This window comes from Zonotrichia albicollis, chromosome 27 (genome assembly GCF_047830755.1).
Source record: "Zonotrichia albicollis isolate bZonAlb1 chromosome 27, bZonAlb1.hap1, whole genome shotgun sequence".
NCBI lineage: Eukaryota > Metazoa > Chordata > Aves > Passeriformes > Passerellidae > Zonotrichia > Zonotrichia albicollis.
Genome location: NC_133845.1, coordinates 2,473,584 through 2,498,166, shown reverse-complemented (window position 1 = coordinate 2,498,166; position 24,583 = coordinate 2,473,584). Strand labels below are relative to the sequence as shown.

The 24,583-nt window shown below is 48.8% G+C and overlaps 1 protein-coding gene across 1 annotated transcript in view; it reads right to left on the bottom strand.

Annotated features, from left to right (window-relative positions):
* The window catches only part of POU2F3 (POU class 2 homeobox 3), a 52,636-nt gene extending 31,979 nt beyond the window's left edge, over window positions 1–20,657 (bottom strand). Inside the window, 4 exon segments of the mRNA XM_074559654.1 lie at window positions 15,069–15,137; window positions 15,720–15,773; window positions 20,374–20,588; window positions 20,590–20,657. Of these exon segments, the coding sequence (XP_074415755.1) occupies window positions 15,069–15,137; window positions 15,720–15,773; window positions 20,374–20,588; window positions 20,590–20,657 (406 nt within the window).
* Between the last annotated feature and the right edge of the window lie 3,926 nt (window positions 20,658–24,583).

Below are 24,583 nucleotides of genomic sequence, written 5' to 3'. Positions count from 1 at the left end.
GAGAAGCTGGGAGGCCTCAGGAACAAAATGTAAACATTGATTATCTGCTGCTGTGGAATGCAACAGGTGCATCTGGGATTGGTCTCATGTGGTTGTTTCTAATTAATGGCCAATCACAGTCAGCTGGCTTGGACTGTCAGTCCAAGTCACAAACCTTTGTTATCTGATGAAACCTTTCCTTCTATTCTTTTAGTATAGTTTTAATGTAATATATTTCATAAAATAATAAATCAAGCCTTCTGAAACATGGAGTCAGATCCTCGTCTCTTCCCTCATCCTAAAACCCCTGTGAACACGGTCACATTTCCCTGCACAGAATTTCCCTACACAGCCCCAAATCGTCCAGCACAGCATTTCCCCCCTCTCCTGCTTTTCCCTCCTTCCAGTTCAACCATGACACACTCAAGACTTTTGCTTGTCCTCTACAAAAGTCACCTACAGCATCCTCCAAATTCCTGCAGATCAACATAAAGGGGATTTATGAGCCTTCCACCAGGAATTCTGTGCCAGATGGGCAAATACTCCAGAGCCTGGCACTCACTGGGGTGTCAGGGACAGACAGAAGGAGCAAGAGGCAGCTCCAGAGGCCGTTCCTGCCCTATCTGAGCCACCCATCTCCCTGGCACCAGTGGCCCTCTGGAGATGGCAATTCCTCCTGGCTGACTCCAAAGGGACCCAGGGGCAACCAGTTCAGCCTTAGATGTCCAAGAGGGAGAGATTGAAATCTGGGAGGGGTGATTTGTGCTGCCAGTGGTTATGTAAATGGGAGCTGGATACACAAATCACCAGTGTTTGGGCACAGATTTATTTCCAAACAAATCTGGTCTCTTTTTTTTTTCCTTTTCTGTTTCAGTAAATGTAAGAGTCAAGTGATCGCAGTTCTGAGCCAAGGTTTGGGTGTGATAGGGATAACAACTCTCCTCTTTCAGTTGAGCTGTAACTTTCCTACAAATGCTTTATAAAAATAGCCTCAGCTTCCTCCCAGTTTCTGTCAACATCAGGACTCACACTGCAGCACTCATTCCTCTCCTTAAAGGAACGAGCTGTTCAAACAATCTGCACTTAAGATTTAATCTTTTCTAGCTCCAGGAGATAAAAAGAAAGAAAAGTGTAAGTGGCAGCAGATTCTCTCTGCTGCTGCAAACTGCCAGAACTCCACTCATTTTCATGGAGCTTCAGCCCAGCCAACAACTTGAATTTTTTTTTTTTTTTTTTTGCTGCACCAGCCAGACACAATGGCATCCAGAATCTGCTAGATCAGCCCTCCCCTTGCTGAAATTCCACAAGGCTGGGGAATAAATCCCTGTGTCGCAGACTTTTTTTATGGAAAATCCTTTCCTTAGGATTTTTCCTCCTGAGAAGCTGAAAGGCCTCAGGAACAAAATGTAAACATTGATTATCTCCTGCTGTGGAATGCAACAGGTGCATCTGGGATTGGTCTTATGTGGTTGTTTCTAATTAATGGCCAATCACAGACAGCTGGCTCAGACAGAGAGCCGAGACACAAACCTTTGTTATTGTTCCTTCCTATTTTATTCTTAGCCAGCCTTCTGTTGAAATCTTTCCTTCTATTCTTTTCGTATAATTTTAATGTAATATATTTCATAAAATAACAAATCAAGCCTTCTGAAACATGGAGTCAGATCCTCGTCTCTTCCCTCACCCAAGAACCCCCGGGAACACCATCACATCCCTGGGACTTCAATGGGGAAAGGCAGCAATCCCCATCCCCAAGGCTTCACCCTGCTGCTCTGAGTGCCTGGAAAAGCAGAGATAAGCTCAGCTGGCTCCCCAAGCCAGCAGCCCAGGGTTGTGCAGCTCTCCTTGGTTCACCTGGCAGCTGTTTTGCATAGCCCTGGCATCAGATCTGCTGCGAGTTTGCCTGGGGAGGTTTCTCTGGGGATGGGCAGTTCCCCCCACCCCGCTGCCATTCCCTGGAAAAGGCAGGCACAGGGATGGATCCACGGGGAGCTGCAGAGCCAGTCCGGCCCTGCAGGATGAAAACAACCTCGTGGGGGAGAAGGAAAATCAGGGTGGCCTTCATCTTCACATGGGTCACCTGCAGGGAGTGACAGCAGCAGGGCTGATCCTGCACTCTGAGCTCAGCCTGGGCTCTGCAGGGACAGGGGGATGAGGAGGTGATTCCAGGAGGGATGAGGAGAGGATCCCTGCAAGGACAGGGGGATGAGGAGGTGATCCCTGCAGGGATGAGGAGAGGATCCCTGCAAGGACAGGGGGATGAGGAGGTGATCCCTGCAGGGATGAGGAGAGGATCCCTGCAAGGACAGGGGGATGAGGAGGTGGTTTCTGGAAGGACAGGAGGATGAGGAGAGGATCCTTGGAAGGACAGGAGGATGAGGAGGGGATTGATCCCTGGAGGTTCAGAGGATGAGGAGGGGATCCCTGCAATGACAGGGGAATGAGGAGTTGATCCCTGGAGGTTCAGAGGATGAGGAGGTGATCCCTGCAGGGATGAGGAGAGGATCCCTGCAAGGACAGGAGGATGAGGAGGTGATTTCTGGAAGGACAGGAGGATGAGGAGAGGATTCTTGGAAGGACAGGGGATGAGGAGGGGATTGATCCCTGGAGGTTCAGAGGATGAGGAGGGGATCCCTGGAGGGATATGGGATGAGGAGGTGATCCTTGGAAGGACAGAGGGATGAGGAGGTGATCCCTGCAGGGACAGGGGAATGAGGATGAGGATGAGACCCCTGGAGGGATGAGGAGGGGATCCCTGCAGGAATAGGGGGATGAGGAGGTGATCCCAGCCTGCAGCAGGTGTTGGGGAATTCCTGCAGGGATATTTGGGAGGAATATGGGAACAGCTGGGGAAGCAGGGCCAGGCAGACACCAGGCAGGGGGTTCAGCTGCCTGGGCTGAGATTCTGGAACTCTCAGGTGCCAATTGCTGCAGGCTCCCCTTGCAGCCCTGCAGAGGCAGCAGCAGCTTCCAGAGGGCAATTCTGGCCCTGAGATAGATGGCACAGGGATGAATCACCCTCTGCAGGTCCCTGCTCCTGCCTGGGGTGAGCAGCCTCAGAGCATCCAATATCTAAAATTCAGATTAATCTCACCTATCCTGGAGATTTTAGCACCCTGTCTGAAGGAGCAGAATCCATGGGAGATTGGCAGAGCAGGCTGGGTGCAGGGGGCATTTCTGATAAACTCATTCATTCCAATCTTTCACCTCAGACAAGGTGTGAATTTCAGAGATTGCCCAAGTGCTGGTAGAGAGAAGAGTGGTAATTACTGTAACTACAACCAGTACTTGTCCCACAAGCTGTAAATGAAGCCAAATGCTCACCTGCACTGAAGGAATGAGCAAAACAAGACATTCAGCATGAAATACTCCTCAGGATTTCCACTGATTTTGGAAATTCAGGCTAAACCCAAGGCAGTGCCCTCACACTGCTGTTCCCAGCAGACACACCGGTGATTTCCCCAGTGCAGGGGGCATTTCAAGGGATATTTCTGATAAATTCACTGGTCCCAATCTCTCACCTCAAACAAGGTGTGAAGTTCAGAGACTGCCCAAGTGCTGGTAGAGAGAAGAGTGGTAATTACTGTAACTATAACCAGTACTCTAAATGAAGCCCAATGCTCACCTGCACTGAAGGAATGAGCAAACCAAGACATTCAGCACAAAATACTCCTCAGGATTTCCACTGATTTTGGAAATTCAGGCAAAAACCAAGGCAGTGCCTTCAAGCTGCTGCTCCCAGCAGCCACACCAGTGATCTCCCCAGAGCCAGCAGGCAGCCCTGAGCTCTGGGACCTCCCTTAAATCACCCCCATGGATTGGCCACCCTGATTCCCTCCAGCTGCTGAGCAGGCACCAGGCAATTCCCTGGATTCCCACATGCCCTGCTGGGATGCTTGATGCTCCCAAGGCATCTCAAAAACTGCTTTTTAAAGTGTGAGCAGGATAGGGAGTTTCTGAGGCAGCCAGCTAGGGCTGCAGTTTTAATTTGCTCCAAAAACACAAAAACCTCCAAATCACCAGAGCATCTCCATGGGAAAGCCAGGGCTGGGGAGCAAAAGTGAATCTTGTGCTGACTCAGACAGCTCCAGACTCCAGGGGAAGCTTTCACTGAATACCCAAGAGCTTCATTTGGCTGCAAAGCCCTGGGTTACAGAAATGCCTTCCCTTTGTCAGCAGCGCCCCAGAGCAGCCCCTGTGCAGCCCCTTCGTGTGGGGCAGGCGAGGGGAGAGCAGGACAGCCAGTGTGGGAGACTTGGGCACCTTCCAGGAGGAAACCCGAGGGCAGCAGTTGTTCCCACGGAAAACATTTCACCTGCAGGTGCTGGGTGAGGGCAAGTCTCTTCTGCTAGACCAGAGGCAAGAGGCAGATCAGACCAGCTCTTCCTTTGCCCCTCTAATTCAAGTCAAACCAGCCTTTTGTTCCCCTTTCCCCTCCCCATCCTTTTTTATCCTCTTCCATAATGGGATGTTTAAGAAAAAAAAAAAAAAAAAAAAAAGAAGAAATAAAATAACCCAACCTCAAACCCTAATCACCTTCATTTGAATTTCAAATATCCCCCTCCTGGCCTCCCCCACGCCCCAACTGACTCGGAGCTGGGAATATGGAAATTTCTCCTGCTCGCCTTAAATGTGGCTGTGCTATGAAAATCATCAGCCCTATGCAAATCCCGAGCAGCCCCAATTGCCATGGCAACCAGCTGTTTCCAGCCCAACTGCTGCAGCTTTCATTTGCCAGGGACTTGTCCTGGGGCTGTGCATGGCTGCAGGGGGAAGAGAGCACAGGGATCCTGGAGGCTTTGAGGAAAGTTTCACGAGGGAGAGGGAGAGCCAGCCTTGGGGAGCAAAGGCGTAGCCCAGCGCTGAGCTCAGCGTGGGGCTGGGAGAGGCCAAGTTTCCTCAAAAGACTTTGGCCTGGCAAGCTGCTTCCAGCCTGACGTGAGGAGGGAACTGCAAACGGCAGGAGGAGTGAAAGCTCCCAGGAAAAATATAAAACATGAAAAACAGCGGCCAAGGTGGGAGAGAGCATGGGCTGAGCAGCCCAATGTGCCATCCCTCACCTGTGCTGGTCCTCTCACCTGAGCTGGGGCTGACACAGAGGCCGGGACCTCCAAACCTATCCCAGCTTGATCCATCCTCTGGAAGGATCTGAGCTTGGAAGGATCTTTCCTTTGGGAGGATCCATCCTCTGGAAGGAGCCATCCTTTGGAAATATCCATCATTTGAAAGGATCCATCCTTTGGAAGGAGCCATCCTTTGAGAAGATCCGTCCTTTGGGAGGATTCATCCTCTGGAAAGATCCATCCTTTGGAAAGATTCATCCTTTGGAAGGAGCAATCCTTTGGAAGGAGCCGTCCTTTGGAAGGATCAGTCCTTTGAAAGGAGCCATCCTTTGGAAGGATCCATCCTCTGGGAGGATCCATCCTTTGGAAGGATCCATGCCCTTCCCCTCCAGCTCCCAGGCTCAGCCACAGAATTCACAAAATTCACAGAATCACAGAATTTACAGAACTCACAGAATTCACAGAATCACTGAGTTGGAAGAGACTTTCAAGATCATCAAGTTCAACCCAGCCCCAGCACCTCACCCAAACCCTGGCACCCAGTGCCACATCCAGGCTTTGTTAAACACACCCAGGGATGGAGACTCCATCACCTCCCTGGGCAGAACATTCCAGAACTTTATCACCCTTTCTGTAAAAAACTTTTTCCTGATATCCAACCTAAATTTCCCTTGGCACAGCCAATCCCCCCATCCCAGGTGATGCCTCAGGTTTGGCTTTTCCATTTTTCAGGTTCTGTGCTGCTTTAGTGTGTGGGTCCGGGTTCACATTAGGGGATGGTGAGCTCTGAGCACAGAGCAGGGAGACAAAACAATTCCTGCTCCAGCTGGGCACCAAGGACAAATGATCCAAATCTCAGCCCCAAGAACACAAACAATGGTGAATTTGAGAGAGAAAAACAAGCAGGGTGGGACTGGATGGGCTAAAGCTGGAATGGGACAATGAACTGCAAGGTGCAAATGGAGCAGAACTGATCCAAGGGAGAGACCCCGGGAGCGCTCGTGCATTTTGGGGCCATTTTGGGTTCACCTTGGTTCCTTTTGTGACCATTTTGGGTTCATTTTGTGACCATTTTGGTTCATCTTGGGTGCATTTTGGGACAATTTTGGGTTCGCCTTGGGTTCCTTTTGTGACCATTTTGGGTTCATTTTGGGTTCATTTTGTGACCATCTTGGGTTACTTTTGGGACCATTTTGGGTTCATTTTGGGACCATTTTGGTTCATGTTGGGTGCAGCCCTGGCTGGGCCCTTGCACTGCCCAAGGTGGATCTATTGAGAATATCCTTTAAATAAATCCCTGCTTTATTCTTTAACTCTGCCTCTCCAAGACGCCCCAGAAGCCACCCAACCCTCCCCACACGTGTCCCACAGGGCACCCCACATCCCCCCAGAGCTGGGGTGCCCAGCACAGCCTGCCCTGCTGGCAGAGCCCAGCTCCTGGGGTTACAGGGTGGGGAGGGAAGATGCTGGGGCTGCCTGCAGCTATTCCCTTCCCCGTGGTTGTGTTTGAAGCGCTTCCCTATCGCCCTTTTTGTAAAAGCTTTGGCTTCCCCCCCATAGCCTCAACAGATGAAATCAAAGGGAAGTAGCTCTGCTTGGTGTAACCTGTTTTGATGGAGGAGATAACCGGGGAACAAGTGTCTGACACAAACAAACAGACAGACAGGGGCAAGTCCCACCTCAGCGTTCTGTTGCATCAGATATCAGCGCTTAGATAAACCACAAGAAGGGGGAGATCTCTGCCCTGGGGCTGCAGGACCAGGGGCGACACTCAGGCACTGCCAAGCCCCCACAGTTCCCATCAAAAAAATCAGCGAGAGGAGCTCGCTGGCATGGCTTTCATCAGTTGGGAAAAAAAAAAAAATAAAAAATAAAAAAGATGAAAAGAGCTCCCAGCCAAGCAGAAAACTCGCTGCTCTTCGTTACCCCCCATGGAGGCTCAGCAGCGGTGCCAAGGCTTGGGATCAGGCAGGGAAAGGGGAAAAGGAGCCGAAAACAGAGGGGTAATCCCTGCTCAGCCTGCCCTGCATCCCTGGGGTGATGGGGATGGCAAACCAACCCTCATGGGGGCAACTGGTGCCTGTCCCCCCTTGCATGATTTAAAAAATTCAGAGCTGAAGTTAAGGGAGGATTAATAGTAATATACCCTTAGAAATTATGATTTTTTAAAATAATAGTTTGTAAAATGGCAACATTTCACTGTAACTGGTAGATGTGGTATCAAAAACTAATGAATTTCTGGAAAATGTCCTTTTTTAGAAGCCCTGAAACAGCCCCAGTGCGAAGGCTTGGGATCAGGCAGGGAAAAGGGAAAATGAGCCTAAAACCAGAGGGATAATCCCTGCTCAGGCTGCCCTGCATCCCTGGGGTGATGGGGATGGCAAACCAACCCTTGTTAGGGCAACTGGTGCCCATTCCCCCTCACACACATGATCAAAAAAATTCAGAGCTGAAGTTAAGAGAGGATTAATAGTAATATACCCTTAGAAATGATGATTTTTTAAAATAATAGTTTGTAAAATGGCAACATTTCATTGTAACTGGTAGATTTGGGATCAAAAATTAATGAATTTCTGGAAAATGTCCTTTTTTAGAAGCCCTGAAACAGCCCCAATGCCAAGGCTTGGAATCAGGAAGCGAAAAGGGAAAATGAGCCTAAAACCAGAGGGGTAATCCCTGCTCAGCCTGCCCTGCATCCCTGGGGTGATGGGGAAGGGACTGGTGCCCATTCCCCCTCACACACATGATCAAAAAAATTCAGAGCTGAGCAGTTAAGGGAGAGTAAATATTCACAGGGCTGGGCAGTGAGAACCCTTAGAAATTCTATTTTTGAAAATAATTTCTGGAAAATAAAATATTTTCTTTTTTTTAAAAGCCCTGCAACAGCCCCAGTGCCAAGGCTTGGGATCAGGCAGGGAAAAGGGAAAATGAGCCTAAAAACCAGAGGGGTAATCCCTGCCCAGCCTGCCCGGCATCCCTGGGGTGATGGGGAAGGGAAACCAACCCTTGTTAGGGCAACTGGTGCCCATTCCCCCTCACACACGTGATCAAAAAAATTCAGAGCTGAGCAGTTAAGAGAGAGTTAATATTCACAGGGCTGGGCAGTGAGAACCCTTAGAAATTCTATTTTTGAAAATAAAATATTTTCTTTTTTTAAAAGCCCTGCAACAGCCCCAGTGCCAAGGCTTGGGATCAGGCAGGGAAAAGGGAAAATGAGCCTAAAACCAGAGGGGTAATCCCTGCTCAGCCTGCCCTGCATCCCTGGGGTGATGGGGATGGCAAACCAACTCTTGTGGGGGCAACTGGTTCTCCATTGCACATATGATTAAAAAATTCGGAGCAGAAGTTAAGGGAGGATTAATATCTGGGCAGTGAGAACCCTTAGAAATTCTATTTTTTAAAATAATAGTTTGTAAAACGGCAACATTTCACGGTAACTGGTAGATTTGGGATCAAAAACTAACGAATTTCTGGAAAATGTCCTTTTTTAGAAGCCCTGAAACTGCCAAGGCTTGGGATCAGGCAGGGAAAGGGGAAAAGAAGCCTAAAAGCAGAGGGGTAATCCTCTGATTAAATGATTAAAAAATTATTAAAAATGATGAATGCTTTAAAATTTCAGAGCTGAAGTAAAGGGAAGGTTAATATTCACAGGGCTGGGCAGTGAGAACCCTTAGAAATTCTATTTTTTAAAATAATACTTTGTAAAATGGCCAAATTTCACTGTAACTAGTAGATTTGGGATCAAAACCCCACAAATTTCTAGAAAACATTTTTTTAAAGCCCTGAAATATTTTCTGTGGAATTGGTATGGATTAAAAGAATTTCAAAAAAAAAAGAAAAAAACAGCACTGAGCTCTTCAAACCTCCTACGAAAGGCGAACGATTTTAACAATTTTCTCAAAAAAGAAAACCCCCCACAATTATTTCAAACACTTTCAAAGTAGAACAATGCCCCAAATTACCCTTTTTATTTTTTTTTTCCCTTCTTCTAAGCCTGGAATTGGCGAGGATATGAAAGGATGAGATTATGCCTCTGCTGCTGCCACTTCCCATCAGATCTTTGGGCATCACTTTTAGATCAAGGGCTTGGTTTACAAAAGAATTTTGGTATTTAATTCCTTAATTTTTTTTCTTTTTATTTTTTTTTTTTTTTTTCAACTTCTTGCAGCCAGCCTGCATCTTTTAGTATGAAAAACCTTTTGGATATCTACACCTAGGAGGATTTCTAGGTGTAACATTAATTTCTAGGTGTAATATTAATTTCTAGGTGTAATATTAATTTGGTAAGAGATCTTTCCTTTTTGGGGAGGATTGAGCTGTGTGGATTGGCTTAATTCGGTCGGAAATGTGAAATTTAATTAATGAGTCATCAGCAACCACTCTGAGCCTTTTCCCACATGAAGCAGGGAACCCAAAGACAACGTTATTTGTAAATATTCCTCTAACAATGCCTGCAAAGGAGCCCAAAACCTTTTTTTTTCTTTTTTATTCCGTTTTTTTCAAGTTTAATTTTCTTTTTTTTCAACTTCTTGCAGCCAGCCTGCATCTTTTAGTATGAAAAACCTTTTGGATATCTACACCTAGGAGGATTTCTGGGTGTAACATTAATTTCTAGGTGTAATATTATTTTAGTAAGAGATCTTTCCTTTTTGGGGGGGAATGAGCTGTGTGGATTGGCTTAATTCGGTAGGAAATGTGAAATTTAATTAATGAATCATCAGCAACCACTCTGAGCCTTTTCCCACATGAAGCAGGGAACCCAAACACAACGTTATTTGTAAATATTCCTCTAACAATGCCTGCAAAGGAGCACAAAAACTTCCCGGGGAGCTCGGCACAAAGGGAGTTTTGTTGTTTATAAACAGAAATGGCTGAGAAAACAACGTGGGAAATTATTATTAATTAAAAAATTAAAAAATCACTGGGACAGCCTCAGAAAAAATAATAATAAAAAATTAAAATATCACTGGGATAGGCTCAGAATAAATTTTTAAAAAATCAAAAAATATTAAAAAATCACCAGGACAACCTAAGAAAAAAAATTAAAAAATTTAAAAATCACTGGTACAGCCTCAGAAAAAATAAAAAAAAAAAATTAAAATATCACTGGGATAGGCTCAGAAAAAATAGAAAAAAATAAAAAAAAATCAAAAAATATAAAAAAAATCATCGGGATTGCCTCAGGAAAAAAAAAAAATTAAAAAATCACCTGGACAATCTCAGAAAATAATCAAAAAATATCAACAAATATCCAAAAAATCATTAGGACAGCCTCAGGGGAAAAAAACATCAAAAAATCATCACCGGCACAGACTCAGAAAAAAATTATAAAATGAAAAGTCATCACTGGGACAGCCTCAAAAAAAATCAAAAAATATAAAAAAAGTCACCAGGACAGCCTAAGAAAAAATTTTAAAAAAAATTTAAAAATCACTGAGACAGCCTCAGGGAAAAAATCAAAACAAAAAATCATTGGGACAGTCTCAGAAGAAAATTTAAAAATATCAAAAAAATATGAAAAAAATAATCAGGACAGGCTCAGGAGTAAAAAAAAAATAAAAATCATCACTGGGACAGCCTAAGAAAAAAGTAAAAAAATTTTAAAAATCATTGGGACAGCCTCAGAAAAAAATTTAAAAATCAAAAAATCACCAAGGCAGACTCAGGAAACAAAATCAAAAAAATAAAAAAAAATTATCACCAGGACTGCCTCAGAAATAGAGTTTAAAAATGTAATAAATCACTGGGATAGCCTCAGCAAAAAAAAGTGATTTAAACAGGTTCTTTGCAAATGAAGGAGATTTACTCGCCCTGATTTCCCTGCTTGATTTGAAGGCTCTGAGCCACCAACGCTGCCGCGAATATTTTTTGTTATTTTCAAACAAATTGACTTCGCTGTTCTGCTTTCTTTTCTCAATTACCACTAGAAAGAGGCGCTGCAGCTCTCGCTAATGCCTGTCTGGGATGCATAAACTGAAAAAAAAAATCTGAATTTTATCCAACCAAATGTGCTGCCAATTCTGGTTTAACACTTCTGACTCCCACTATTTTTAATAACAAAATTAAATCCCCATTTTCTTCAATCTTGATTAATCCTGCCACCCATTAATGAGCACCAAATATTTCAGGGGGTTCCAGTTCCTGATTTAAGGCCCTGTAAGAGCTCTCAGGGGTTTTTGGAGGAGCTTGGGGTGTTTGGGGTGTGTTTGGTGCTGGTTTTATCCCCAAACCCCAAATTTGGGGTGATTTGAGAGCCATGAGCAGAGGCTGGACTGGCCAAAGCCAATCAGAGTTCATGGATGTGAACAGAACCAGATTTGATCTCTGGTTTAGATTTTGTCAATTATTTGGATTTCTCAATCAAGGGGTGGGGTTCATCCCTTTAAAACCTGGAGTTCTCTTGCTTACCCATAATCTCTTTTTTTTTCCCTAAGTTATCTCAAATTTTATAAGAGGAAAAAATCTCTTTTTTTTTTCCTAAATTATCTCAAATTTTATAAGAAGAAAACCATTCCATGCAAAGTTTCCCCATTCCCTTGGCCCAGGCTTAGGGCTCTTCATCACTCAGAGAATTTTTGATTCCTCTACATTTTCTCCACCAGATTTTGTTTCAAAATGTGTTGATTTCTATTGCTCACCCAAAATCTCATTTTTTTTTCCTAAATTATCTCAAATTTTATAAGAAGAAAACCATTCCATGCAAAGTTTCCACATTCCCTTGGCCCAGGCTTAGGGCTCTTCATCACTCAGAGAATTTTTGATTCCTCTACATTTTCTCCACCAGTTTTTGTTTCAAAATGTGTTGATTTCTCTTGACTTACCCAAAATCTCATTTTTTTCCCCTAAGTTATCTCAAATTTACTTGTGTTCTCTTGCTTACCCAAAATCTCATTTTTTTTCCTAAATGATCTCAAATTTTATAAGAGGAAAATCATTCCATGCAAAGTTTTCACCTGCTCTTCCACATCCTCCTGCCCAAGCTTAGGGCTCTTCATCACTCAGAGAATTTTTGATTCCTCTACATTTTCTCCACCAGTTTTTGCTTCGAAAGGTGTTGATTTCTAAGCCTTTTAATAATCTTAATTTGCTGCACCTAGTGGGTGCTAAGATGATTTCTCAGTGTTGCTCATTTGCCTACAAAGGGATGTGACCACGGCCCTTTGGGAAATTACAGGGCCTTGTAAATGGGATTCAAATCTCAGCGATCCAAATCTCACCTCCGGCAGCCCCAAAGCACAAACCTGATTTTTCGGGTGCCTGTTACACCTGGTGGTGGGCAAAGCTGGCACAAATTGGTGCTCACAGCATCACTGGCACCTTCAAAGGATCCCCCTGAGCCTCGGATTTCCAGATCCAAGGGATTTGGGGGCTCCATGAGGAGCTGGGGGTGAAAAACCAAATCACACCTCTGCACCTTGCTGCTGCTGGAACTCCCAAACTGGATTTGGTTAGTCCCAAAGTCACTCCCATTATTCTCCACACACACACACACAGAGCCCAAAAAAAGCTGGTTTTCCTTCTGGAAAAGCTCCTGGCACAACCCTGTGGATACAGAGCTGAGTGCACCGGGATGGTTCCAAAGCCATCCCTGCTGTGGCAGCAAATTTCTGATTCCATTTCAGACCCACCGTGGACACTGGGGAGGCACTCTTTGAGCAAATTTCAACCTCAAACTCACTTGGGGACATTGGGGAAGCACTCTGTGACCTGGGGACATCGGAGAGGCACCCTGTGAGCAAATTTCAAACTCAAACCCACTGAGAACACTGGCGAGGCACTCTGTGAACATATATCCATGTCAGACCCACAGAGGATATTGGAGAGGCACTCTGTGAGCAAATTTCCATGTCAGACCCACTGGGGACATTGGGGAAGCACCCTGTGAGCAAATTTCAACCTCAAAACCTACAGAGGACATGGGGCAGGCACTCTGTGAGTGGATTTCCACCTCAGACCCACACAGGACATTGAAGAGGCACTCTGTAAGCAAATTTCCATGTCAGACCCACTGGGGGACATTGGGGAGGCACCCCGTGAGCAAATTTCAACCTCAAAACCTACAGAGGACATGGGGGAGGCACTCTGTGAACATATTTCCATGTCAGACCCACTGAGGACGTGGGGCAGGCACTCTGTGAGCAAATTTCAAACTCAAACCCACTGGGGACATTGGGGAGGCACCCTGTGAGCTGGAGAACATTGAGGAAGCATCTTGTGAGTGAATTTCCCTGTCAGACCTGCTGAGGACATTGGGCAGGCACTCTGTGAGTGGATTTCCACCTCAGACCCACACAGGACATTGGGGAGGCACTCTGTAAGCAAAATTCCGTGTCAGACCTGCTGGGGACATGGGGCAGGCACTCTGTGAGCAAATTTCAGCCTCAAAACCTACAGAGGACATGGGGGAGGCACTCTGTGAACATATTTCCATGTCAGACCCACAGAGGACATGGGGCAGGCACTCTGTGAGCGAATTTCAAACTCAAACCCACTGGGGACATTGGGGAGGCACCCTGTGAGTGAATTTCCATGTCAGACCCGCTGGGCACATGGGGGAGGCACTCAGTGAACAAATTTGAGGACATGGGGGAGGCACTCTGTGAGCAAATTTCCACCTCAGACCCACAGAGAACATTGGAGAGGTATTCTCTGGGCAAATTTCCACCTCAGACCTACTGAGGACATGGGGGAGGCCCTCTGTGAGCGAATTTCCATCTGAAACCCACTGGGGACATTGCAGAGGCACTCTGTGAGCGAATTTCAAACTCAAACCTGCTGGGGACATGGAGGAGGCACTCAGTGAACAAATTTCCACCTCAGACCCACAGAGAATATTGGAGAGGTATTGTCTGAGCAAATTTCCATGTCAGACCCACTGAGGACATGGGGGAGGCCCTCTGTGAGTGAATTTCCATGTCAGACCCACAGAGAACATTGGAGAGGTGTTCTCTGAGCAAATTTCTATGTCAGACCTACTGAAGACATGGGGGAGGCCCTCTGTGAGCAAATTTCCATCTCAGACCCACTGAAGACATGGGGGAGGCCCTCTGTGAGCAAATTTCCATCTCAGACCCACTGAGGACATGGAGGAGGCACTCTGTGAGTGAATTTCTACCTCAGACCCACTGAGGACATGGGGAGGCCCTCTGTGAGAAAATTTCTATGTCAGACCCACAGAGAACATGGGGGAGGCACTCTGTGAGTGAATTTCCATCTCAGACCCGCTGGGCACATGGAGGAGGCACTCTGTGAGCAAATTTCCACCTCAGACCCACAGAGAACATTGGAGAGGTATTCTCTGGGCAAATTTCCATCTCAGACCCACTGAGGACATGGGGGAGGCACCCTGTGAGCAAATTTCCACCTCAGACCCACAGAGAACATTGGAGAGGTATTCTCTGGGCAAATTTCCATCTCAGACCCACTGAGGACATGGGGGAGGCACCCTGTGAGCAAATTTCCATCTCAGACCCACAGAGAACATTGGAGAGGTATTCTCTGAGCAAATTTCTATGTCAGACCTACTGAAGACATGGGGGAGGCCCTCTGTGAGCAAATTTCCACCTCAGACCCACAGAGAATATTGGAGAGGTATTCTCTGAGCAAATTTCTATGTCAGACCCACTGAGGACATGGGGGAGGCACTCTGTGAGTGAATTTCCATCTCAGACCCACTGAGGACATGGGGGAGGCCCTCTGTGAACAAATTTCCTCCTCAGACCCACTGAGGACATTGGAGAGGTATTCTCTGGGCAAATTTCCATGTCAGATCGCTGGGGACACGGGGGAGGCACTCTGGGATTCGCTGCTGTCACACAGGAGGGATCTTGCACGGCTGATCAAGATACCAACGCAATCGTAGCCCTGAGCACATTCCTGATCAACTGCCAGGCTGCAAGAGCAGCAACAGGAGCCCGGAAAAAGCACGGGGGAGAAACTTCCAGCACCCACATTCCCCTTTTTTTTTTTTTTGTTTTCTTTTGTTTCTCCTCCCTCTCCTGGCCCTGCCACCCCAGACCCTCTTACCTGGCTCCACCTGGTCAGGCTCGTGCCGGGTGTCTGTGGAATCTGCAGCATCCCCGCTCATCTTGATCTCTGGAAAAGGAGGCACAACTGATTTTAATAACAGGTCACAGTCCCAGGCAACAGGCACATGTGGCTTCCACTAAACAGCACAAATGAATGTGTGTAATTATAATAAACCATCAGACTTTCAAATTTCTGATTCCTCAACATCCAGGCGCTGGAATATTCATCAGCTCTGAGGATGCACTTTCCCTCCTGTTGCTCTTCGCAGCCCCCCTCACTCCTGTGCCCCCTCCCCAGTTTGCTGGGGGGGTTTTTTGGGGTTTTCACCCTTCTCATCCCTCCTCACCCACGGGACAGAGGGGTGGATTCAGCACTGGGAGCTTCCCAAACCTGCTGTGGTGCTCTGGCTGGGACAGCACCTCCCACACCTGCAGAGATGGGGATCCCTCCAGCTTTCTCCCAAATCCTTCAAGATGGCTCAGACCCAACTTGGTTTTCCCTCTGCCTCTCTCTGCGCTTCATTTCTCCTCTTTTTGTCACTTGCAGGTGTCCACAACCCTCAAAAGCCACCCAAGATCTGCCTTGCCCCAAAGCCTGTCCCCTGCATTTCCCCCTATCTTCACCCAGGCCAAGAAATTTGTCATTTACCCTTGAAGTGATGGCTGCCACCACACCCGGGGCCACTTTCTCCTTCGGGAACAGCTGCAAGAAAAGGTGGGAATGGTCAACTCCACATTAACAGAGGCCAAGGGCACAACAGTGAGAGAAGGGGAGATCTCCATTCAAACCCAGATGGACACCCCTCAGCTTTGCTTTTCCCTTTCCACTGGAATTTTAACTGTTTCCAGACTCGTTGCAAAAAAAAAAAAAAAAAAAAAAAAAAAAAGGTAAAAATGAGATAATTTTTTATTATTTGAGTGATTTGCATGTGCTTCCTGCAGCCAATCCCGGCCACAGACTCTCCCCATTTGCATGGGGGAATAACAACAGCGGGGAAGCTGGGCCAGTGTTTGCTGTGGTTTTCTGGGCTAGGGAAGGCAGGTGGAAGCCACCTAAAAGCACCATGCAAACCCTTTTCCTCTTCCCCAGATCCACCTTTTGTTATTCCCAAACAGATGAGAGCAGCCCCGTTGGATTTTTATCCCCGTTTCCCTCTTTAGCTCCCACCAAAACAGGCAGGGCTTTGTGTGTGTGTGTGTGGTGTGTGCAGGTTTTCTTCTCCCATATTCAAAGCTGCCCTCGTGTGCAAACAGCAGATAATCTGCTTTTCTGGCCAAGATTTCAGAGCTTTGATCAAGTTGAAAGTCTGTAACTTTCTCCAGCAAATGAATAAAGGTAGGAAAAAAAAAAAAATCAGGATTTTATAGGAGAGCACAGAAACTTTCACATACTTCAGAAACTTCCTTTCCTTAAATTATATTAAGGATTGAGCGGGGAGAAAAGAGTTGTGGGATTTTTTCTTTTTTTCCCCCCTTCAAATAAACCCTCTGCAATTAAGACATGAACGTTTAGTGGGGCTTTTAAGCATTTCTACTGCAGGAAGAGTAATTACCATCAGCTATAAACATCTTCTTGTCTTGTACCACTGCCAAGGGACCCTAACTTAGGCAATCTACAAAGCACAAAGTTTTGCTGGCTGCCAAAAAGTATTTAAAAAAAAAAAAAAAAGAAAGGCAAGTTCTCATAAAATAGAGGAAGAAAAAAAAAATCTAAAAGCCTGCAGAAATTTGGGTGCTTCCTTTGGTGAGAAAGCTTGTTAAAAAAAATAAAATTAGGGAAAGCAAATATTTAATTCCCAAGAGAGAGAGAGAAAAGCAGAGCATGAAAATCTCTGTCCCCCCTGCAGGAGTGACCCCCACACCCCTCTGCCATTAAAAACTGGGCTGGGTGGGGAGGGAAGGAGGAATTGCTGCTGCTGCACCTTGATTGCATATCACACGTTATCCACCAGGTAAATCCCCTCCTCCTGCAGCTGGGAGATAAGAGATGCCCTGGGATTCCCATGCACAGGAATTTCATTTTCAGTGAGATTCAAAAACCCCCTATAAATGTGCACAAGTTATTACAGTTTGAATATCTTGGATTTTATTTTCAGTGAGATTCAAATTCCCCCTGTAAATGTGCACAAATTGTTACAGTTTGAATACCTTGAATTTTATTTTCAGTGAGATTCAAAAAATCCCCTATAAATGTGCACAAGTTATTATAGTTTGAATATCTTGAATTTTATTTTCAGTGAGATTCAAAAAAAAAAACCCTATAAATGTGCACAAGTAATTGCACTTCAAATATTTTGTCAGGAACAAGAAAATAAAAAGGGAAAAATAAGCAGAAAGAAAAGGAAAACTGCTGATCTGAGAGGTTTAAGGTTTAGGACAGATTTTGTATTCTGGATCTGTATTTAGGATTTTTGTAATTAATACAGATTTTGTGTCCCTGTGGGTGACAGGGCAACCCCAGCACCCTCCAAGGGATCCTTGGGAACAAGGAGCAGACACATAGAGCAATTATTTTCTAATCTAATTGCACCCAAACCCCTTCCAGTGCAACCAGAGCCATTCAAACCCATCTTTTACCCCTGCTCCATCCTAAAATCCACCTTCAGACAGGGCAGCTCCTTCCACACAGCTCTGCCAGCTTAGCAATACATACAGGATAATCAGGCTTGGAGAAAAAAAAATTTAAAAAAATAAATAAAAAATAAATAAATTAAAATAAATAAATAAATAAATAAATAAAACCTCTCTGGGAAAAATAACCCGGCTTAGGACAGCCTAACTGCAAACCACAGCCCTATTAGGAGCCGCCAGTGTGGCCTGGGCCATATTAAAAATGTGCTGCAAACAGAGCAGGGGCAGGGGCAGGCGGGGCGGTTGAGCCAGACCAAAGGAGCTCTGCCCGTGCAGACACTTCTCCAGGACATATCTGCATCTCTATTTGTGCTGAAACAAACGCTGTCAGCAAACCAAGCCTTTCCCAAGCTGCTGCCTGAGCCGGCCCGATGGCTGCAAAAGGGAATCTGCTCCTGGAGCAGGGGGAGCTGGGCTGGCCTGGGAGCATCACCCCGGGGTTTGAGGTGTCTGAGCCCCTCTGGAGGCTGCAGGGAGCTGAAATACCCAAAATTTTTAAATGTCCAGGGAGGTGAATTATCCAAAATTTCCAAATATCCAAGGAGGTGAAATATCCCAAATTTCCAAATATCCAGGGAGGTGAAATATCCCAAATTTCCAAATATCCAGGGAGGTGAAATATCTAAAATGCCCTGGGAAAGGGTGGTGGCACCAGCAGGGAAGTGTGTCAGCAGAGAGGAGGGTGTGAGGGGCATGGGAGTCCCCCTGTGGGCTGAGTCTTCTCCTAAAGTCATTAAAGTTGGAGAAAAAGCCTCCAAGATAAAAACTGGGGTTAAAGCTGAGCTCAGCCCTGCATAAAGGTTACAGAGGGGCCTCAAAGCCCCTCAAGTCTTCTCCTAAAATCAGTAAAGTTGGAGAAAAACCCTCCAAGATAAAAACTGGGGTTAAAGCTGAGCTCAGCTCTGTTACAGAGGGGTCTCAAAGCTGCTCTGGGACCCCAAAACTGAACGGCTTTTGTGGAGGGGTGGAAAAATCCCCTCCCATTGTGCTGGGCTCCAAAAGAGTCCTGAAAGCTCCAGCTTTTCTGTCAGCACAGGGGGATGATCAGGGGCAGTGGGGGCACAGCCCCAGCTCCAAACCCAGCCCTGAGAGAGGGCACAGGATCCAGCTGGGGAATGTCCCTGTGAGGAAAGAGTCACCTGGAGGGCTGGATGGGCCATTTTTTACCTTTCCTTTTTGCCCCCCTCAACGAGTCTGGAAGCAGTTAAAATTACTATGGAAAGGGAAAAGCTGAGAGGGAGTCCATCTGTATTTGATGGATGGGTGGAGGGATGGATGGATGGATCATTTTTTACCTTTTCTTTTTGCCCCCCCAAACAAGTCTGGAAGCAGTTACAATTCCCATTAAAATGGAAAAGCTGAGGGGTTGTCCATCTGAATTTGATGCCTGGATGGGTGGATAGGTGGGTGGGTCGGTTTTTTTACCTTTTCTTTTTGCCCTCCCCAACGAGTCTGGAAACAGTTAGAATTCTCATTAAAAGGGAAAAGCTGAGGGGTTGTCCATCTGAATTTGATGGCTGGGTGGATGGCTGGGTGGGTGGGTTGGAGCCTGTGGGGCATTTGTCCCCCAGAGACACCAACCCCAGCACACCCAGAGCAGTTCTCCAACCAGCCAGGCTCACACCCTGAGCCAATTCCCCCCTTGGCAGCCTCTCCTGGTGTCCAGGGCTCCCCAGCCCACCGAGGCTGCCCACAGAGCCACCCCAGAGCCCTGCAGAGGTTGGGGCTGTGGAGCAAAGGCTTTGGCCACCTTTGAGCCTGGCTGGGTGGTGGCATTGCTGCAGCTGCCCTGCAGGCCTGTCTGTGAGCCCACGGGCAGGCAGGGCTCGTGGAGGGGCTGCAAACCCCCAGGTATCCCCCAAAGAGCAGCGCTCCCACAGGGGTACCCCAGGGATGGATGCATCCTCCCCTCCAGCAGTTTTGTGCTGCACAAAGCCCAGGACAAAAGTCACCAAAGTGGCTCCTGTACCCCAAAATCACTGCCTGCCCAGCCAGGACGGGGCTATCGGGGTCTGGCTGCTCAGCTCCAGCATCTCCCCCAGCTCTGTGCGCGGGGATGGAGCTCGGGCAGGGTGAGCCGGGCTCGGCACAGCCCCGGCGGCCGGGCAGGGATCGCTCCGGCTCCCAGCTCGCTGCAGGGCAGGGGCTGCGCAGGGCGGGTGTGAGGAGCTCATCCATCCCTTCGGAAGCAGCTCCTGAGCCTCGCTGCTCATTCATTCCTGACCCAACCCAGCCTCCCTCAGCGCCCTCCTCATTCATTTCTCCCTCCTTTGTCACGAACTTTTCTCCTTTCAGCGCGTGTCCCATCTCTCTCTCGCACACCTCCCTCCAGCTTTGCCGCATCCCTCCGCGGGTTTATCCCTTCTCCCTCCTCCCAATGACAGGAGGCAAGGGTCAGGCACTGAATTCTCATTTTCCAGGCACCCGAAAAGTCTCATTTTCCAGCACTCTGAGCCAGCGCTGCTCCCACGTTGTGGGCATGGCTTGGCAGCCCCCTAAACAGATCCGGGCAGCATCCATCCATCCATCCCCCGGCAGGAATGTGGGCACCTCACCAGCGGGAGAACAGAGGAGGGAAAAGAGCGAGGAAAGGTCACGGCGATGGGATCAAACCCCATTTCCTGCCCGAGCCCACGGCCCCGCTGCCCCGCGCTGCGCTCCGTGCCCTTTACCTGCGTGCACGGACTCCAGGTTCACCATCCTGCCGGCGGGGGCAAATCCGCGGTGTGCCCAGCCTGCTGCCGTCAGCCCCAGGTTGCCAGGGGCTGCCAGTTTGCCCTCCCTCCTCTGCCACCCGCTGCCTCTGGAAGCGGCCGTGGGTCCGCAGCCCAAGGCACCTAGAGCTCCATTGCCTGTTGCCATGCAGGGCCAGGTGAGCATGCGGCGCTGCCACGCCTCGCCCCACCTCCGGCTCCCTCGGGTGCCCTGACACCCAGCAGCCTGGCGTCAGGCCCATGCAAACGCTGCCATTTGCATATTAGTAACTGGGGGAATGGATGAGTCCCTGCAGCGCTGCCAGGCTGCGGGGTGGGGTGGGAAGGAGGGCAGGAAGGAAAGAGCAGCGCTCCGCCCTCGGCACAGCTCGGGAAGCACCCGCAGCACCTGCCCCAAAGCCCTGCCCGAGCCCTCTTTGGGCTCTGAGCTGCTCCGGGTGGGCATTGCCCCAAGGGCAGATGGGTGAGTGAAGGAACAGAGGTTTGAGGTCACTCTGTGCCGTTGTGCCCTCTCAGGCTGGGTGGGATTGGCCCTGAGTTCCTCTGGGGGGGCATCACACCCAGGAAAAGTGTGTGAGTGAAGGAACAGAGATTTGGGGTCATTCTGTGCCGTTGTGTCCTCCCTGGATCCTCCCTAAGCACCTCTGGGTGGGCATTGCCCCAAGGGCAGGTGGGTGAGAGAAGGAACAGAGGTTTGGGGTCATTCTATGGTGTTGTGTCTTCTCAGGCTGGGTTGGATCAGCCCTAAGCACCTGTGGGTCCCCAGGGAAGGTGTGTGAGTGAAGGAACAGAGGTTTGAGGTCACTCTGTGCCGTTGTGCCCTCTCAGGCTGGGTGGGATTGGCCCTGAGCACCTCTGGGTGGGCATTGCCCCAAGGGCAGGTGGGTGAGAGAAGGAACAGAGATTTGGGGTCATTCTGTAGCATTGTGTCCTGTCAGGTTGGGCTGGATCGGCCCTGAGCTCCTCCGGGTGGGGAGTGCCCCCAGAGAAGTGGCCCAGAGAAGGTGTGCCCGTGAAGAAACAGAGATTTGGGGTCATTTTGTGTCGTTGTGTCCTCTCATGCTGGGTTGGATTGGCCCCAAGCCCCTCCAGGTGGGCATTGCCCTGAGGGAAGGTGGGCCAGTGAAGGGACAGAGGTTTGGGGTCATTTTGTGGCTTTGTGTCCTCTCAGGTTTGGCTGGATCCTCCTTAAGCACCTCCAGGTGAGCATCACCCCAAGGGAAGGTGTGCTAGTAAGGAACAGAAATTGAATCACAGAATCTCAGAATGATGAGGTTGGAAGAGACCTCCAAGATCATCGAGCCCAACCTGTGCCCTCACACCTCAACCAGACCACAGCACCGAGTGCCATGTCCAGTCCTTTTTCCAGAGATGGTGATTCCACCACCTCCCTGGGAAGAGCATTCCAGTGCTTTATTATTATTCTTTCAGTAATTTTTTTTTTCCTAATATCCAACCTATCCCTTCCCTGCTGTAGCTGGAGACTGTGTCCTCTGCTTCTGTCAGAGACCAACCCCACCTCTGCAACCTCCCTTCAGGAAGGTGTAGAGAGCAATAAGGTCACCTCTGAGCCTCCTCTTCTCCAGGCCAAACAACCCCAGCTCCTTGGGTTGGTAATTCTGTGTCCGTGTGTCCTCTCAGGCTGGGTTGGACCTGCCCTGAGCACCTCTGGGTGGGCATCACCCCCAGGAAAGATGTGTGAGTGAAGGAACAGAGGTTTGGGGTCATACTGTGGTGTTGTGTCCTCTCAGGCTGGGCTGGGCCTCGATGCTGAGCGAAACAGCACGAAAAGGAAAGACAAAAGCATCAAAGAAACCCGTGCTGGCTGGAGATAAAGAGCCTGGTTAAATAATAAATAATAAAGATAAAGGCTGGCACATGGAGAGCCTGCTCTCCTGACATGTGCTCCATCTCTGTCCCCTAAGGAGAGGACAGAAGTGGCAGCCAGCCTCTTCCTCCTCATCCCTGCTGCTCCAAGCTGTATTTACCAACTTCCAGGGAAGCCAGGCAAGAAAAAAATCCCCTAAAAATCCCCCTCCGATGGCTTCTTCTGCAGAAAGAGCCAGAGGCCAGAGCCTGGGCTGTGACAGGGACCGAGCTGCTCCCTGTCCCTGCCATGTGCCACCCTGGTGACCCGGGCAGCCCTGGGGACACCGGTGTGACAGCGCCGAGCTGCCGAAAGCGTTAACGCTCAATTAGTAGCTGCCAGGTACGAGCTATCGCACATTCATCTCTCCCTGGCTGGGTAATTCGCGTTCCAGGGCTCTCGGCTTTCCCACACGCTGCTCTCCCTCCCTGGAAATTCAGGTTTCTCCCAGGGGATGGGTGGGCGGGCAGCATCTCCAGCCTCACCTGCAGCCCGGCCCCGCGGCATGGGCAGCGAGGACATCCCCGGGACAGGGCGGGGAGCTCAGTGAAACCCTAACGAGGGAAATCTGCAGGAAAACTGGGGGTTCCCGGCTCGCCCTGGCGTTTCTTTCCAGGGCAGGGATGGGATTTCAGCCTCCAGGAAGCAGCGAGGTGGCACCAGCTTGGCACGGGCAGCGGCTGGACTGCTGCCACCGCTGCAGCCACCGAGCCCTGCGGCTTTCCTGGGCAGCTGCCGCCCTCTTCTCGTGCGTTTTTCTCTGGGTTTTCCCCATCCTGAAAGCCTGACGCGATCGGGTGTCTTCACTGCGTCAAACACGAATGTATTTGCTGGTGGCTCCCGGCCAGTTTGAGAGGCTGGAGGCCACGGGAGCTCTGCTTCCCCCACATCAGAGCGGCTTTTGTTCACCAAGCAGGAGTTTCTCATCTCTCCCTGCTCTTCCTGGCGCTTTTCCCGTTCTCCTGAGCCCACCGGGAGGGTTCTGCCGGTGGCATCTTCAGCCGGGCAGGAATAGGAATCCCGGCCGTCCTTTGGGCAGGGATGCTGTCCCGGGCACGGGCAGGGCACCAGTGCCCTCTCCTGGCCCCAGACACGGCCGGGAATTGCTTTTTCTGGCTGTTATTTTGTGCTCAGCGGGAAAATTTGAATATTTAGGTGGTTTTCTCCCCAAGCCCATCCCCTTAAATGCCTTGAGCTTTGAGAGAACACACCATCCCTATGAAAATCAGAGGATGGATCACAGCATCACCACTTCTTTCTGCTGTGGAAATGAGATGATCAGGCAAGGCAGGGTTGGTTTTACTCTGATCACTGCTAAAGTCACTCCCAGACACATCAAACACTCTGCTCTCTTTCTTTTCCGTGTGCTCACCGTGACCTGTCCACTCCCCTCCTCACTGCAGGCTCCGTGCTCTTCCTCTCCTGCTGCTCCAGGTGCCTCTGGAGGGAGATGAGCTCTGCAGGCAGCACCCGATTTATGGGATATGGCCTTGAAAGCACAAACTGCAGCGACACGCTACAAAACTCCCCAATTTAATTTTTTTATTTTTATTTTTGGGAGGGCTGGGGGCATCCCGCGATCCCGCAGGGACCGCGAGCATCCCTGTCCCGACATCGCGGAGCGCAGCCGCGCTCCGCCAGCACCCACTGCTGGAGGCCGGGGAACTGCACCGGCTACGGCCGCTCCAGAGCCCCGGAATTCCAAACTAAAACCCAAGGAGGCTCCTGGAGATGGGCCCCGGTGCTCCCAGAGAGATCCCGTGTCCGTCCCGACATCCCCGACACGCGGGAAGGGACAGCAGTGCCTGGAATCCATCCCCATCCTGCTGACAGCCCGCCCCAGAGCTGGCTTTAATTCCCGGGAAATAAAACCCCACAGAGAGCACAGAACAATCCCCTGCTCCCCCTGCCCCGGCAAAGGGTGAATTGTTGGTGGGTGAGGCGGAGAAAAGTTGGAGGTGCTGGTGCCATCCCTGCATTCCCCACACTAGAGGGAAGCAGAGCTCCACATTTCATTTCTCCCTCCAGCAGCTCCGGGCTGGCCCCAAAGCGCTGCCCTCTTCAGCTGGAGCTATGTTAAATTTAAATTTTCTCTATTTTAAATTTAAATTTTCCTGGAAGAATTCACCAGGAATATTTTCTCTATTCACCAGGAATATCTTCTCTATTCACCAGGAATATTGTCTATATTCACCAGGAGTATTTTCTCTATTCACCAGGAATATTTTCTCTATTCATCAGGAATATCTTCTCTATTCACCAGGAATATTTTCTATATTCACCAGGAATATTTTCTCTATT